Source organism: Coccinella septempunctata, chromosome 1 (assembly GCF_907165205.1).
Source record: "Coccinella septempunctata chromosome 1, icCocSept1.1, whole genome shotgun sequence".
Classification (NCBI taxonomy): domain Eukaryota; kingdom Metazoa; phylum Arthropoda; class Insecta; order Coleoptera; family Coccinellidae; genus Coccinella; species Coccinella septempunctata.
This window is the reverse complement of record NC_058189.1, coordinates 21,278,146-21,294,616: the sequence shown is the minus strand read 5'-3', so window position 1 is coordinate 21,294,616 and position 16,471 is coordinate 21,278,146. Positions and strand designations below refer to the sequence as shown.

Here is a 16,471-nt window from a genome sequence, read left to right as displayed (position 1 = left end):
TAAAAATCCTGCTAAAAAGGCGAGCACGCCACTGGATTGTACGTGAAAAAGTGCCTGTATAATATTTCAATTTCAGAGCTCTATCATCAGTATCAGCGGAGAAATAAATTTATTTCGATATCGCCATTTTTCCAATTTTTTGCTTATAACTCGAAAACAAAAGAAAGTGGCCAAAAATGACTACTACAATTGTTAGTTTCTCAGAAAAAGAGAACGAGAATGGGGTATCAGATTTTGTCTATCTCCTCTGGTTTAAAAACTGTAGTGCTAAAACATCGAAATTTGCCCACCCTGTACAATATATATTGACACAAAGATTATAGAGAAGGAAGATGGGAAACGAAGCGACTACACTTGCGTGAACGCCGCCTGGTGGTTCAGTTGTCTATTAAAATACTAAGACTGGTTAAAATATTTATTCAAGGGCCATTTGACATTTCATGGAGATATTTACACATGGCCGTTTTGTTTATGTTTTGATTTTCGTCCCGTTCGTTGACCTCGCTCTTTCTAGTCACCTAATTTCCATGTAATTTGTGCATTTTATTAAGTGAAAACTTCAAAATCAAAGACTTTGATCAAAATGTCGTATGGAAAACATTGTATGGTAAAGAACTGTGGAAACTGCTGTTTGGGATTCTCCAAATATAAGTTTTTTTGAATTTACCGAAGAAAATGGAAACGTAAGTATTGAAACTCGTACAATGTGACTAGGATGTTGATTGATTTTTATTTTCAGTGCTCTGAAGTGGATAGAATTTGGTGGGCGTCAAGACATTAACTTGAGTAAAAGCTACACCACGTGCAGTGAACATATTACTGAAGATTATAGAGTTAGGCACTATAATATGATCTTTGTATTTTACTTTAAGTCAATTTGAAGCATTTATCGAATGCATAACTTTTTCATATGCAGAAAGCATTCCTTTCATGGAAGAGCCACATGAGATGGAAAGCGAGCAGATTGAAAGTGTTACGACAAATACTGATGATAAGTCATCCCTTGTTCAATATATTGAATTAATTGTTTTGTTATGAAATTTTTTCAGATATTCTTTCGAGTTTACCTGAAAGAAGTACCTGCAGAGTACTTCCAAGTCTTTCCCCAGAAGTGATAGAAAGATCGGAAAACTGAAAACAACAATCATCTCCTTGCGATGCAAAGTATTCATCATATATATTGAATATTTGTTCATATAGATTTCTGCTAAAAATTGTACAAATTCTATTGATTTAAAAAAATGTATTGCATGGAAATATCAACTTTGATATATAATAGTTCAATATGTACTTTTTAATCCAATATTCAAAGCTGTATTATTTGTATACAGGTGTTTTCAAAGGTGAGAATTTCGACAAAATTATTCCCACCAGTTGCACCTGTCAAAAAAAAAACCTCACCTTTAAATATACCCTGTAAAATCTTCAATTCTGTCATATTTTTTAAAATTTTGAATAAAAATATAGCAAATCTAACAAAGTATTTCACCAATATTAATTGATTCAAAACAATGTTCACATGAAAAAAACATCCTGATCACAAAACAAAGCCCTGGTTTTGTTTTGTCGCTCGGGATGTTTCGAATAAAATTTGAATTTCGCGCCCTTCAATTATAAAGCAGACAACTGTAATTTAACTGTTTGACATTACGATTTCAGCGCCATCCAATTTCTCAGTATGTGAAACACAGGCCCAAAGTGTAGTCGGTTTTTAGTACTAGAGATATAGGGTCGTTTCCCATCTCCCTACTCTATAATCTTTGATTGACACAATATACGCGACGCCATAATTATGATGGTGATCTGATAGCCCCGTTTCGGTTCGGGGTAGAAGTGAAAATACCACTAAAGGTGAGCGTCCACAGTTCCGCATCATTGTATAAAGACCACATAGTAGTGTAACGCTAAGGGAACGAAGCTTTGACGCCGATAAAAGCTGAACCAGATGGCAGCACAGTGAATGAATCGTAAAAATCGTAAAAACAGTCGTTCTCGACAGGCCCGTACTTCCGTACTGATTCATACCAGTCAGTGCCGACGGATTATTTATCGATTTTACTAGAGAGACCCCACATAGTAATCTTACGAATGGAAACAGATATTTCGCTTGGCGGCTGTCTTAGGAATATGGATCGATAGATCAATTGATTGAAATAAAAGAAAATGATAAAACGGTATAAAGAAGGTTATTTATTTTGTAAAATAGATAATTTTTCATTTTTCTTAACAGTGCTTTTTGGCGAACTTATAATGCTCTTACAATATTTATGCAATATAGTTCTTATTAATAATTTTAAAATGTAATCTCTATGTTCAGCACAATTTTCTTGAAGTTTCCACTGTGGTAAATCGCGTTCCACTGCCGCATCAATAAGTTTTTTCATGTTCTCCAAAACTTTCCCTGCCACCAGTGTGGAAATATTTTCCGCAAAATATTCCATACCGATTTTAGTGAATTTAGTCAGGAGATCTGTTGCTATCTTCAGAGAATTTGGAGCCTGTAGGTCATAATTTTTATAAAAAATCAGCAACTGTTCGTTGTTGCCAAATTCTTCCTCTCCCTGGAAACACTCTTCACAATGTTTGCACTCATATTTATGGGTTACTTTTTTGCATAAGTAACCCGCAAAATATGCCACCGAACATATTTCTAAATTGAATTTTTCACCCAGAAGGTTCTCCCTAGGTTCCGCACTGGAAAAATCGGCACATGCATTCTGAACTTCAGGCTTTTCAGCTTCTTCACTCACGGCATCATCCAAAGTTTCAGAATATTGATCACTAATGTCATCCACATCCAAAATACACTGATCACTATCAATATTAGTCCCAGAATTTGCATTAACTGATGATCTGACCAAATTCGCAATTAAATTTATTTTGAATGATGCCCTGAATGTCCGCACAGTGGGGTTTCTATTATAACCTCCCTTTTGCCTATAAATAGAAAACTGATTTTCAAGAGGATCTTGATTGAGGCGACCTGTAAATATGAATGGAAAACCTTTATTTTTCTGCTCATTATGAAACATTTTGACAGCTTGAATGGTTTGTAGAAATCCATCGAAACTTGGAGGTCTACAGGGGCGACCGCTCTTATCAATCTTATATAATTTTCTTATCAATTCATATCCAGTATTCATAACTTCCAAAATTTGAGGGTTTCTATCAGAAAGAACTCTTTTTTTGGGATTATTATTACTGAATGAATTGCAGTTCAATGAATCGAATAAATCATTTACCGTATCTACAAAATAAGCGGTATTCTCTCCTGTTTTAGAAACTAGCTCACCACTCCTCAAAGCAACTTTGATTGTTGCGGCTACAGTGTGACTCAACAATTGAGCAGCTAGTTTAACACTCATTTTTTCGAAGCCGTTCGGATTTAAATGTTTATCTGTCAATTTCAAGAGACACCTTCCGGTTCTACTCCTCCTGTCGATCTCATACACCTTCCTGATATCAGAAAAGTCTATATATTTTCCTTCATAAATAAACTGATTATGGAGGAAATTATTTCTCAAACATTTCAGGAGATGTGGCACGTCATTAAAAGCATAATATTTTTTTCCTTCGATGGAAAAGAATGGACTATCAACTGACACTCCCATATTTCTGTAAAACTGTTGGTTTACCCTGGATAAATCACATACCACTCCAACAGGCTTGAAATTAGCACTTTCAAGTTTCTTGAGACAATCTATAATGATGTCTGTCAATTCTCCAACACGGACTCCATCACGAGAAACAAAGTATGCTAGAGGAATTTTCCAGGGAGCATAAATTCCGCGAATCATTATGACCATTGCTTGATTCGCAGGAACTGGGTTTCTTTTTGACATTCCCAAATCAACCAAACCTTCGATCAAATCAGTCTTTTCATTATATTCTAATTTCTTCTTCAAACTCATTTCATCGAATAAAACAACACAATATTTTTCTGATGGTTGCATTGTGTTGCTTTTAAGTGTCAACTGGTTCATGATTTTTTCATTGAATCCCGGCCCGCAGTTGAAGTTTCCCAGCCACTTCTTGATAGTTGAAACTGATGGAAGAGTGAAGCCTTTCTCTCTGAGAAAAATATATGCAGAAGGGCTTTTATAATATAAAGAAACTGCTGTTTTTTTCTCGAGTGAAGTCCAAGGAGACCGAACGCGTTTTTTCAATTGCATTCTGCAAAGGCACTTCGTGAAATTTGTTGCTGTTGCACTAAATTGAATTGTTGGCGATTTCTGTAATCGGACAATCTTTCTTTTCGCTTGGTTTAGCTGAGTCTTCACAGAATTATGTTTTTTCCTTAAAGATCTCAGTTGTTCCTTCAGTCTTTTTATTGTTTCTTCGGGGGAAACAAATTTGTTTCTTCGTTTTTGTTCGAATGACAAATTTAGCAATTCCTGGGGAAATTCACTTTCTGAACTACTTTCACTTTCTCTCTTGATGTCCTGAAATAATCTCTTCCTTGCTGGACCATAAGATCTTGAGGTGGAAGCTACTTGCAGTGATGGACTATTCTCAAGGTTCGAATCTTCAACATATTTATCAGGAATAGCGTTTGGAGCTAATTTCCTTCGTGACGATTGTTCGACAGGGAAATGCTTGCTGCACAAATATTTTTTTCTTAGTGATTGGGGGCTCAAGTCAGTCAACTTACCATTCCCTGAAATCGTTTTTGTTATTATTATTATTATCAATGAATGCATCTCAGTTTACGATGATTACGTATGAGAATCAAAGTTTCAGGAGAAAAACAATAACTCATAAATGAATTGTTGAAACTGAATAGCAGTCTAGGGCCAAACATAATTGAGAGAAAACATTATTAGCATTCTTAGTGGTTGGTCGGAAAATTAAAGTATGAATGAAAAGTGCATTAATATCAATGAAGGGGATTCGAAGTATCAAAACAGGGGTAGGTAATAATTTTTAGGGGTGGAAAATGATTTCCGGCTAAACTTCACCACGTATCGAAAAGTTGCGTAGGAACATGAAAAAATTAGGTATATCTTCCAATGAAATTCGAAATAAATATTTTCAAACTGACACAAAAATATTAATGGGAAAATAGGAACATAACCTCATCTACTTTGTTCCAATGAATCATCATTTTTTTTGTTTTTTGTTTGTTTTGTCAACGAATTGCATTGTAATTTTTACAAATTTGAAAAGGGACACAGCCCAAACCGTTATATATATATATATATATATATATATATATATATATATATATATATATATATATATATATATATATATATATATATATAGTCCCTGGCCATATTATTAGACGCATCGATTCGATGCAAAATCTCAATATTGAATTATTAAATTGAATGTATATGTTCAATATACTTCATCTGTAAATGGTTTTCACATATAATATATCATATTCAATAAAAAATATCGATTGATTGATGATTAAACATGAAATTCTAATATTTTGCTGAGCCACCCTGTGTAGCTATGAGAGCTTCATACTATCAATGCAGAATTGTTCGGTTTGCTGCATTCGAGGATAATGATTTCATATGTGGATGATCGAAATAACGTCTGAACCTGCAGAATGCAAGACGTCCACTGGAAGACATAGTACTAATTCATAATTAAGTACTAATACTACAACATCAAAAATAAATGCCAAATAGAACAATTTAATGAGAGTCGTAGATAAAACTGACATTCTGTGGAAATGAAATTCAAATATTCTGCTCTTCTCGGGCAATACCAGTAAATATAAAAAAAATCCTCAGTGCGTCTAATAAACTGACCAGGGACTGTATATATAAATCGATTTGATTGTTTTTGTCGACCCTTCAAAATCGAATGAATATATACAAAGTAAACAAGAAAGGGCAAATGCATTCACTTGATGAAAAAAAAAAAGATTTAAATAATCACCTGAATGTAGGATCCATAGCTTACATCTTTCTTCATCTTTCACTGGAAATCTGAACATTCTTATAGTTTTATCCAATCTGGCAGATAACCCGCAGTTGAAGTATTCGCACTTATTTCCAGACATCTACAAATATTCACGTGAACAATTTATATTAGCAGAAAAATCGAAACTGAATTGAAAAAGATTTAATCGTTTTTAAGTATGTTAGCTTACCGTCTAAACTAATATGGTACAACTGAAACTCAAGAAATCACTGAAGTTTTCTTTGTTTTAGAAATTATCGTTTATGTAGCACTTTTGACGTTGAACTTAAGAGCTGAACTAAACACATAACATTTCTCGAATGAGACTAACTTGTACTAGATCTTTCTACCTTATATACGTAGGAACCAGAAGAAAAAGCGAAATATATTCCTGGTATTATTATCCTTTAATTCCAGGAAAAACGTTCATATTTTCAGAGAATTCCATTTGAGTACCAAAAACGTGAATAATAATTATACCTGATATTCCTCCAAAGGGCAGAAACTATCTTTATTTACAGTCGGATAATATGAAAGGTCTTTTCAAACAATATAGAAGAGTTGACGTTATTGGGTTGACCTATGTAAATTTTTCTATTTACAATGTTCAAACGACCATTGACATTATATGGAGGTATCATAAAAAGATAACAATTAACGAATTAGGTACAATTTTTCTGAGACGTTCGGTTGAACATTCTTGGTAATTTTCTATACCTGTGCAGGTAGATAAAGATAGGAGTATTCCGAAGAAGGGCATTATTAATAAATTCAAAATTTCTTACTTTATGATACCTACTTAATGTATGGATCGCTCGAAATGACATTCAAAAGTATAAAAACAATATAAAATTCGTTCCGTCAGATCCGAAATATCTCTTTCAAGCAGAAAGATCGGTTTATTTCGAAATAGATAATAAACCGCTACGACGGACGTTTAAAGATCCGTAAGACGGGCCTGTATCGATCGATAAGTGAGCCTCCACATGCGAAGCTGCCATCTAGTGGTTGCCTCCATTCGCATCAAAGCTTCGTTCCCTTAGCGTTACACTACTATGTGGTCTTTATACAATGTCCGCATCGTACGCAACGCACGGATCGCATTAAAAGGATCAAGCGATGCATCCGAGTAGTACGATATGTATCAGTGGACGCACTTAGATGAGTTCTTATACAAAGCATTCTAAAATACTTTCGATGCGATCCGTGCGTTGCTTACGATGTGGAACTGTGGACGCTTACCTTTATTCTCTACCCCACGCACCCTATCAAACTCACGATTCACGCACAATCACGTGAGTCGTAGATGAATTGACGTCCACTGTGACCCAACATGATTTAAATTTTTAGCCCATGTCATATGGAAATAACGTGTTGGTCTTCTGTGAATACATATTACACAAAGAGTTACAAAAGTATTTCGAATTATTAACGAATTTAACAGATGCTGGCAAGTGCTTAAGGTAAATGTATTGAAAGTCCATAAAAACATGGTGAAGATGAACTTACCACTTTCAGAACCATCTATATTATCCAAGAGCAATTCTTTAGTGGTATTACTCTCAAAATTTTTCAACTGAGATTCCAATTCACAATTTCTTTTGGTGAGCATATTTATTTCATCCTGTAATTTCCTAGTACCATCTGGGGAAGACATCTTTTTCTCAACTTCTTTACTTTGATTGTTTGATATTATTTCATTATTATGTTTATTCTCTCTATCGATGATGCTCTTATTCGCATCAGTAAGGCTACCAAGATCTGATATACAACTGGAAAAAAAAACACAAGTGTTACCATAACGAAAATACTTCGGTTGGAGTCTGTTTCCTAAGAAGTATAGTTTTCTGGTTGTTACGGACGGCGAGTGAAAAAGGAGAACCAACTTACCTACCGAGATGGACGGCGAAAGAAAGTTTTAAAATTGTAAATATTGTGTAAATATACCCATGTAATAGTAGAACTGTAAACCTATAGGTCAGCCGCCCCCACCAATACGGTGCCTCTGAGACCCTAAGAAGGGGCGCATATTGTATAAAGGGCGAGGGTTTTAGACAGTCTGCAGTCATTTCAGTCAACCTCGAGACGTTGAAGCAGGTAGATGTGTTGAATGATACCAGTGCGATACGTCATCTCTCGTGTTGTAAAAGAGAAAGTCGAAGTGAAAGTGTACACTAGCGATGCAGTGCGATACGTCATCTCTCGTGTTGTAAAAGAGAAAGTCGAAGTGAAAGTTGACACTAGCGAAGCTACGGAATTTTTGATTCCGTCTACGAAACTTCCGAAGTTTTTTTGTAAGTTCTATAAGTGTATGCGTTATAGAGCGGAAATTCGTTCAAATTCAGTGTGTTCAGTGTAGAGTCCAGATCACCTCCAAGATCGCTGGTTCCACGGATATCACTGGTGAGTCGATTTATTTTTCTCATAGTATAGAAAATATATAACTTAGCCATTTTTCTTTTGTCTTGAAAAATTTTATTTCCAATTTCTTTGAGTAGCAAAGTAATCATTAATTAGATTCTAAAATGTCTGACCATTCGGACTGCGATTCCGTAATGGAAGAAGACGCGCCAGAAATCGCTAATGTCGTGTCCGAACACGATATTTTGAGAGAGGAGAACGCAAGTTTGAAAGCGAGGGTGAATGAGTTAGATAGATGCGTATCTAGCTTAGTTGCTGAGATTAAAAATCTCAGGGAGAGGCTCGAGTTGCAGGAGGGAAATAAGGAAAGTTACTCCAAAGCACTCAAGAAGAACATTATTTTGAAAAATGTCCAAGAAGTGAACTTACCGGTTCCAAAACAGAAGATGGAGGTGGTCAAAACCCCTCAAACCAAAATTTCCCCACCCGCCAAAAGAGTGAGAAAGGATAGCTCCTCGTCAAATGAAGATGCAAACAAGAAAAGAGTCTTGGAAACCCCAGACCAAGAGGAAACCACTCCAGTGGAGAGAAAAGAAAAAATCCCCCCTGTCACCCTGAGAGGTACGTCCGAATGTACTTCAATTTCGAACGCGTTAATGCGAAACGGTATTAAATACCAAAGAGCGACGACAGTAAAGGACGGTATAAGAATCGTCCCACAAAGCGCCGATGATCATAGAAGGATGACGGACTTCCTTCATAAAATAAATAGGGAGTTTTACACTCTTCAACGGGAGGAAGAAAAGAAAATATACGCGGTAGTGAGATACCTACCGCTGGATGCAGATATCCCGACGATCCTTGACGACCTCAAGGATCAAGGGATCGTCGATGCTGAGGTCATAAGGATGACCTCAAATAAAACAAAACAGCCGATGCCCTTATTGCTGGTTAAAACCCAGAATAAGGGTATCTTCGAGGTGAAAAGGCTCTACAACATGAACTGTGTTGTTGAACCTAAGAGAAGGACGATTGGGCCTGGACAATGTTACCGCTGTCAGCGATATGGACATGCCCAAAGTAAGTGCACTTTTCCATGGAGGTGCGTGAAATGCTCCGGTAATCACAGCTCCAAGGAGTGTACGCTTACCAGGGAGAACGAGGAGCGAAATGCCTCTTGTGTTCTCTGTGGAGAGCAAGGACATCCAGCTAGCTACAAGGGATGTAGCGAATGGAAATTGGTCACTAAAAAGACCAAGAGATCGCCAAGATCGAACCAGACCAGCTCGAGGCCAACACAAAATACACCGAGGCCATCCCAAAACTCTTCGGAAGTGAAGAAACCCCAGGAAACTGCAACCAAAGTGGTCAAAGAGACGAAGAAACCAGAGAAAAAGACGGAAAAGGCAAAAACCGTCAAAAAAGCCGAAACCAGAAAAGGAATTTCTGGAATCACTGAGGAACTGGATAAGTTCACGAAAAACCTCCTCAGCACGATGATGCAGAATCTGGAGAAAGAGATTGAGAAGAAGATGCAGCAAATTATTAAGAATATTTAATGGCTGACACGACGATAAAGAACAATCTCATAATCGTCTCTTGGAACGTCGAAGGATTGAGAGCCCGCAGATCAGAATTCGAAGAACTGATTGAAGAGAAGAGACCGGATGTCATAGCTCTCCAAGAAACGAGACTTAACCCCAACGTTCGGATAGCATTTCCCAATTACGATATTTACAGAAATGATAGACCTAACAGCACAGGTGGCGTTGCTATACTGGCTAGAAGGAATATGGATCACCATTTCGACCAAATATTCAATGGACAAGAAGTAGAAGCAATATCGATTATTGTGAATACTAATCGAGGACAAGTGAAGATTATTTCAACTTATAAATCACCGGATAAGGACATGCTGGAAGAGGATCTAAAAATGCTACTAGAAGGAAGACACCCGAAAATCATAATTGGTGATCTTAACTGCAAATCGCAGGAATGGAACAGTAGGGTGGAAAATACAAACGGGAGAAGACTGAAGATTTATGCTGAAAAACTTAATGCAGTTGTGATAGGACCTGATATACCGACCTACATACCAAGAGTAAATGGACTACCCGATGTACTGGACATTGTCGTAATGAAAGACATCACTGAAGAAATCAGCATTGATACAATAGAAGACGGAACTTCAGACCACAATCCCATAGAATTCATAGTGGGACATGGCCCAAGAAACGAAGAAGAGACACAAACCAAGGATCGCACAGACTGGGAGAAATATAAGAATTTACTGCAGGAGAAAATCAGGGAAATTCCCCAAATAAACACCCAGGATGAATTAGATGAAGCAGTTGAAAAATTGGAAAATCATATAAAAGAAGCCTATGAAGAAAGCACCAAGAGAATAAGGAAACCAATTCCGAAACATTCACACGGAGATACGCCAAGGGATATAAAGGAACTTATAAAAAAGAACAGAAGACTCAGGAAAATCTACAGAACAACAAAAAGAGAAGAAGACAAGAAGAAACTGAATAAGCATAGTCAAATATTGAAAAATGCTTTAACAGAACTGCGTAATAACAGATGGAACCAGAGATTAAGGGAACTGAATACAATAGATCACTCGGCTTGGAAAATGCAAAAACGCTTACGACGAGAACGGACAGTTATACCTCCACTGCATGGAACAAACGGAATGGTATATACGAGACTTGAAAAAGCCGAAGCACTTGCCGACTCAATTGAGAGAGAAGCCAGAATAAATTACAGAAATGATGATGACAATGAAGATCTAGAAGAAGAAGTGGAGGCAAACGAAGAACTGATGATGGAACCACCGGAAACCGAAATCATTCCAAAACCGGCTTCACCAACAGAAATCAAAGAGATCATAATGAAACTGAAAAACCGGAAAGCACCGGGAGAAGATAGGATAACGAATTATATGTTGAAGAAATTGCCTAGAAAAGGAATAGCAGCCTTGACGAATATAACAAACGGAGTGATGAGGACCGAATACTACCCAAAGAGATGGAAAACTGCAGAAATTATAGTTTTCAACAAGCCTGGAAAGGAACGGAAATTTCCTCAAAATTATAGACCAATCAGCCTACTATCAGCACTAGGAAAAGTCGTCGAGAGGGTTATCGCCAAAAGGCTGAATGAGGAAACAGAAATGTTGAAGATAATCCCACCCGAACAATTTGGATTTCGACGAGAACACTCGACTGAACTCCAATTACTACGGCTCATAGAATACGTCACCGAAGGAATGCAGACAAAACAGGCCACAGGATTAGTTCTGATGGATATCGAGAGAGCTTTTGATAGAGTATGGCACGAAGGCCTAATCTACAAGATGAAAAAAGCAGGATATTCGACCAAGCTATGCAAGATTATAAGGAACTATCTGAGGAATAGAAACTTTTATGTGAAGATAGATGGAGCAACCTCTCAAACCAGACAATTGGAAGCGGGAGTGCCTCAAGGATCGGTACTTGGACCTCTGCTTTACGTAATATACGTTTATGATATCCCGAAGAATGCTAGGAATATGCTCACCTTGTACGCAGATGACACAGGAATAGCGTTCAGACATCGACGCCCAGAGATCATACACCGGAGACTGCAGGAAGCCATAGATGAATTACTCAAATGGTGCATCAAATGGAAAATCCAAATCAATGGAAGAAAGACTCAAGCAATATTACTGCAAAAGAGAAGATTGAGGATGGAAGAAAACCTTGAAGTTGATGGACAAGAGGTTGAATGGAAAAATGAAGCAACATACCTAGGAGTGACGCTTGACAGAGGACTTACATGGAAAAACCACATCAAATGTGCTGTTGATAAAACAAAAGCCGCAATGAGTAAACTTTATCCACTCATAGGCAGAAGAAGTCATATGAATAAGAACATCAAGTTGACGATGATTAAAACTATTGCGCGACCACAACTCACATATGGATCGGCGGCATGGGGCTTCGCAGCCAAGACCCACATCAAGAGAATACAGGCCACTGAAAATAAACTCCTTAGAATGGCGATGGACGTACCCTGGTTTGTTAGGAACAAACAAATCTACAAGGACTTGGAATGGGAACCAGTTACAGAATTTATGAAGAGAAAGGCGGAAAGGATATTCGACAAAGCCAAACAACATCCAAATGAGGAACTACGAAGATTAGTTGACTACGATCCAACAGAAGAAGCTAGAAGGTCAAGAACCTACCACCGAAGACCGAGAGATCAGTTAAGGATTTAAATGTAACCAAAGAAGAGCTTAACCTATAAAAGCTATAGGCAGCAAACAACTATCAACACGACTATGATCGTGTGAGAGTCCAGAAACCATAAGAGTCAACTGGTTAATAGGCAAAATGCCCGGAACCTATGAAGAAGCAGTTAAGGGTTTTTAGTGGGTCTCGAGCTCAGAGAGTGAGAATCCCCACACTGTTCCCCCTCAGCAGAGGGTGTGTTCGTCTGTTTGCAGATTTTCCCCCTGCTACACCAAAAAAAAAAAAAAAAAAAAAAAAAAGTCTGCAGTCTCAGTCATTCCGAGTCAATCGCTTGACAGGAGAAGACGTGCTACAGTGCTCCTAGTGCTATAAAAGAGAAAGCGGACGAGAAAGTCACAGTGCCGTAAAAGTGAAAGCGGAGGTGAAAGTGCCCACTAACCAAGCTACGGAATATTTGATTCCGTCTGTGAAGTTGTGTAGGTTCTATATTTGTTATCGGAATTTTAATTCGTTAAAATTTTCAAAGTTGGTGTTCATCCTAAGTGTCCAGAGAATTTTCTCGTTGGTACTGCAGAAAACATCAGGTGAGCTTATTTTTCGTATCTTTCTTTCTGATTATTCTCATAGCGTAGAGAATTTTTGATGAGCCGTTTTGTTTTTATGCATGAGATACATTTTTCTTTTGTCTTGAAAAATTTTATTTCCAATTTCTTTGAGTAGCGAAGTAATTATTAATTAGATTCTAAAATGTCTGACCATTCGGACTGCGAGTCCGTAATGGAAGAAGACGCGCCAGAAATCGCTAATGTCGTGTCCGAACACGATATTTTGAGAGAGGAGAACGCAAGTTTGAAAGCGAGGGTGAATGAGTTAGATAGATGCGTATCTAGCTTAGTTGCTGAGATTAAAAATCTCAGGGAGAGGCTCGAGTTGCAGGAGGGAAATAAGGAAAGTCCTTACTCCAAAGCACTCAAGAAGAACATTATTTTGAAAAATGTCCAAGAAGTGAACTTACCGGTTCAAAAACAGAAGATGGAGGTGGTCAAAACCCCTCAAACCAAAATTTCCCCACCCGCCAAAAGAGTGAGAAAGGATAGCTCCTCGTCAAATGAAGAGGCAAACAAGAAAAGAGTCTTGGAAACCCCAGCCCAAGAGAAAACCACTCCAGTGGAGAGAAAAGAAAAAATCCCCCCAGTTACCCTGAGGGATACGTCCGAATGGACGTCAATTTCCAACGCGTTAATGCGAAACGGAATAAATTACAGCAGAGCGACTACTGTGAAGGACGGAATTAGGGTCGTTCCACAAACCGCGGAAGACCACAGAAGAATGACGGACTTCCTTCATAAAATAAATAGGGAGTTTTACACTCTTCAACGGGAGGAAGAAAAGAAAATCTATGCGGTAGTGAGATATCTACCGCTGGATGCAGATATCCCGACGATCCTTGACGACCTCAAGGATCAAGGGATCGTCGATGCTGAGGTCATAAGAATGACCTCAAATATAACTAAGAGGCCGATGCCCTTATTGCTGGTTAAAACCCAGAATAAGGGTATTTTCGAGGTGAGAAGGCTCTACAACATGAACTGTGTTGTTGAACCTAAGAGAAGGACGACCGGGCCTGGACAATGTTACCGCTGTCAGCGATATGGACATGCCCAAAGTAAGTGCACTTTTCCATGGAGGTGCGTGAAATGCTCCGGTAATCACAGCTCCAAGGAGTGTACGCTCACCAGGGAGAACGAGGAGCGAAATGCCTCTTGTGTTCTCTGTGGAGAGCAAAGACATCCAGCCAGCTACAAGGGATGTAGCGAATGGAAATTGGTCACTAAAAAGACCAAGAGATCGCCAAGATCGAACCAGACCAGCTCGAGGCCAACACAAAATACACCGAGGCCATCCCCAAACTCTTCGGAAGTGAAGAAACCCCAGGAAACTGCAACCGAAGCAGTCAAAGAGACGAAGAAACCAGAGAAAAAGACGGAAAAGGCAAAAACCGTCAAAAAAGCCGAAACCAGAAAAGGAATTTCTGGAATCACTGAGGAACTGGATAAGTTCACGAAAAACCTCCTCAGCACGATGATGCAGAATCTGGAGAAAGAGATTGAGAAGAAGATGCAGCAAATTATTAAGAATATTTAATGGCTGACACGACGATAAAGAACAATCTCATAATCGTCTCTTGGAACGTCGAAGGATTGAGAGCCCGCAGATCAGAATTCGAAGAACTGATTGAAGAGAAGAGACCGGATGTCATAGCTCTTCAAGAAACGAGACTTAACCCCAACGTTCGGATAGCATTTCCCAATTACGATATTTACAGAAATGATAGACCTAACAGCACAGGTGGCGTTGCTATACTGGCTAGAAAGAATATGGATCACCATTTCGACCAAATATTCAATGGACAAGAAGTAGAAGCAATATCGATTATTGTGAATACTAATCGAGGGCAAGTGAAGATTATTTCAACTTATAAATCACCGGATAAGGACATGCTGGAAGAGGATCTAAAAATGCTACTAGAAGGAAGACACCCGAAAATCATAATTGGTGATCTTAACTGCAAATCGCAGGAATGGAACAGTAGGGTGGAAAATACAAACGGGAGAAGACTGAAGATTTATGCTGAAAAACTTAATGCAGTTGTGATAGGACCTGATATACCGACCTACATACCAAGAGTAAATGGACTACCCGATGTACTGGACATTGTCGTAGTGAAAGACATCACTGAAGAAATCAGCATTGATACAATAGAAGACGGAACTTCAGACCACAATCCCATAGAATTCATAGTGGGACATGGCCCAAGAAACGAAGAAGAGACACAAACCAAGGAACGCACAGACTGGGAGAAATATAAGAATTTACTTCAGGAGAAAATCAGGGAAATTCCCCAAATAAACACCCAGGATGAATTAGATGAAGCAGTTGAAAAATTGGAAAATCATATAAAAGAAGCCTATGAAGAAAGCACCAAGAGAATAAGGAAACCAATTCCGAAACATTCACATGGAGATACGCCAAGGGATATAAAGGAACTTATAAAAAAGAACAGAAGACTCAGGAAAATCTACAGAACAACAAAAAGAGAAGAAGACAAGAAGAAACTGAATAAGCATAGTCAGATATTGAAAAATGCTTTAACAGAACTGCGTAATAACAGATGGCACCAGAGATTAAGGGAACTGAATACAATAGATCACTCGGCTTGGAAAATGCAAAAACGCTTACGACGAGAACAGACAGTTATACCTCCACTGCATGGAGCAAACGGAATGGTATATACGAGACTTGAAAAAGCCGAAGCACTTGCCGACACAATTGAGAGAGAAGCCAGAATAAATTACAGAAATGATGATGACAATGAAGATCTAGAAGAAGAAGTGGAGGCAAACGAAGAACTGATGATGGAACCACCGGAAACCGAAATCATTCCAAAACCGGCTTCACCAACAGAAATCAAAGAGATCATAATGAAACTGAAAAACCGGAAAGCACCGGGAGAAGATAGGATAACGAATTATATGTTGAAGAAATTGCCTAGAAAAGGAATAGCAGCCTTGACGAATATAACAAACGGAGTGATGAGGACCGAATACTACCCAAAGAGATGGAAAACTGCAGAAATGATAGTTTTCAACAAGCCTGGAAAGGAACGGAAATTTCCTCAAAATTATAGACCAATCAGCCTACTATCAGCACTAGGAAAAGTCGTCGAGAGGGTTATCGCCAAAAGGCTGAATGAGGAAACAGAAATGTTGAAGATAATCCCACCCGAACAATTTGGATTTCGACGAGAACACTCGACTGAACTCCAATTACTACGGCTCATAGAATACGTCACCGAAGGAATGCAGACCAAACAGGCCACAGGATTAGTTCTGATGGATATCGAGAGAGCTTTTGATAGAGTATGGCACGAAGGCCTAATATACAAGATG

The 16,471-nt window shown here is 38.2% G+C and overlaps 1 protein-coding gene across 4 annotated transcripts in view; it reads right to left on the bottom strand.

Annotated features, from left to right (window-relative positions):
* The window catches only part of LOC123323036 (serine/threonine-protein kinase Genghis Khan), a 163,785-nt gene that overhangs the window by 99,356 nt on the left and 47,958 nt on the right, over positions 1-16,471 (bottom strand). For all 4 annotated transcript variants that reach the window (XM_044911233.1, XM_044911236.1, XM_044911234.1 and 1 more), the window contains exon 9: positions 7,429-7,691. In XM_044911233.1, coding sequence (XP_044767168.1) covers positions 7,429-7,691 — 263 coding nt within the window. The remainder of the gene's footprint in view (positions 1-7,428; positions 7,692-16,471) is intronic.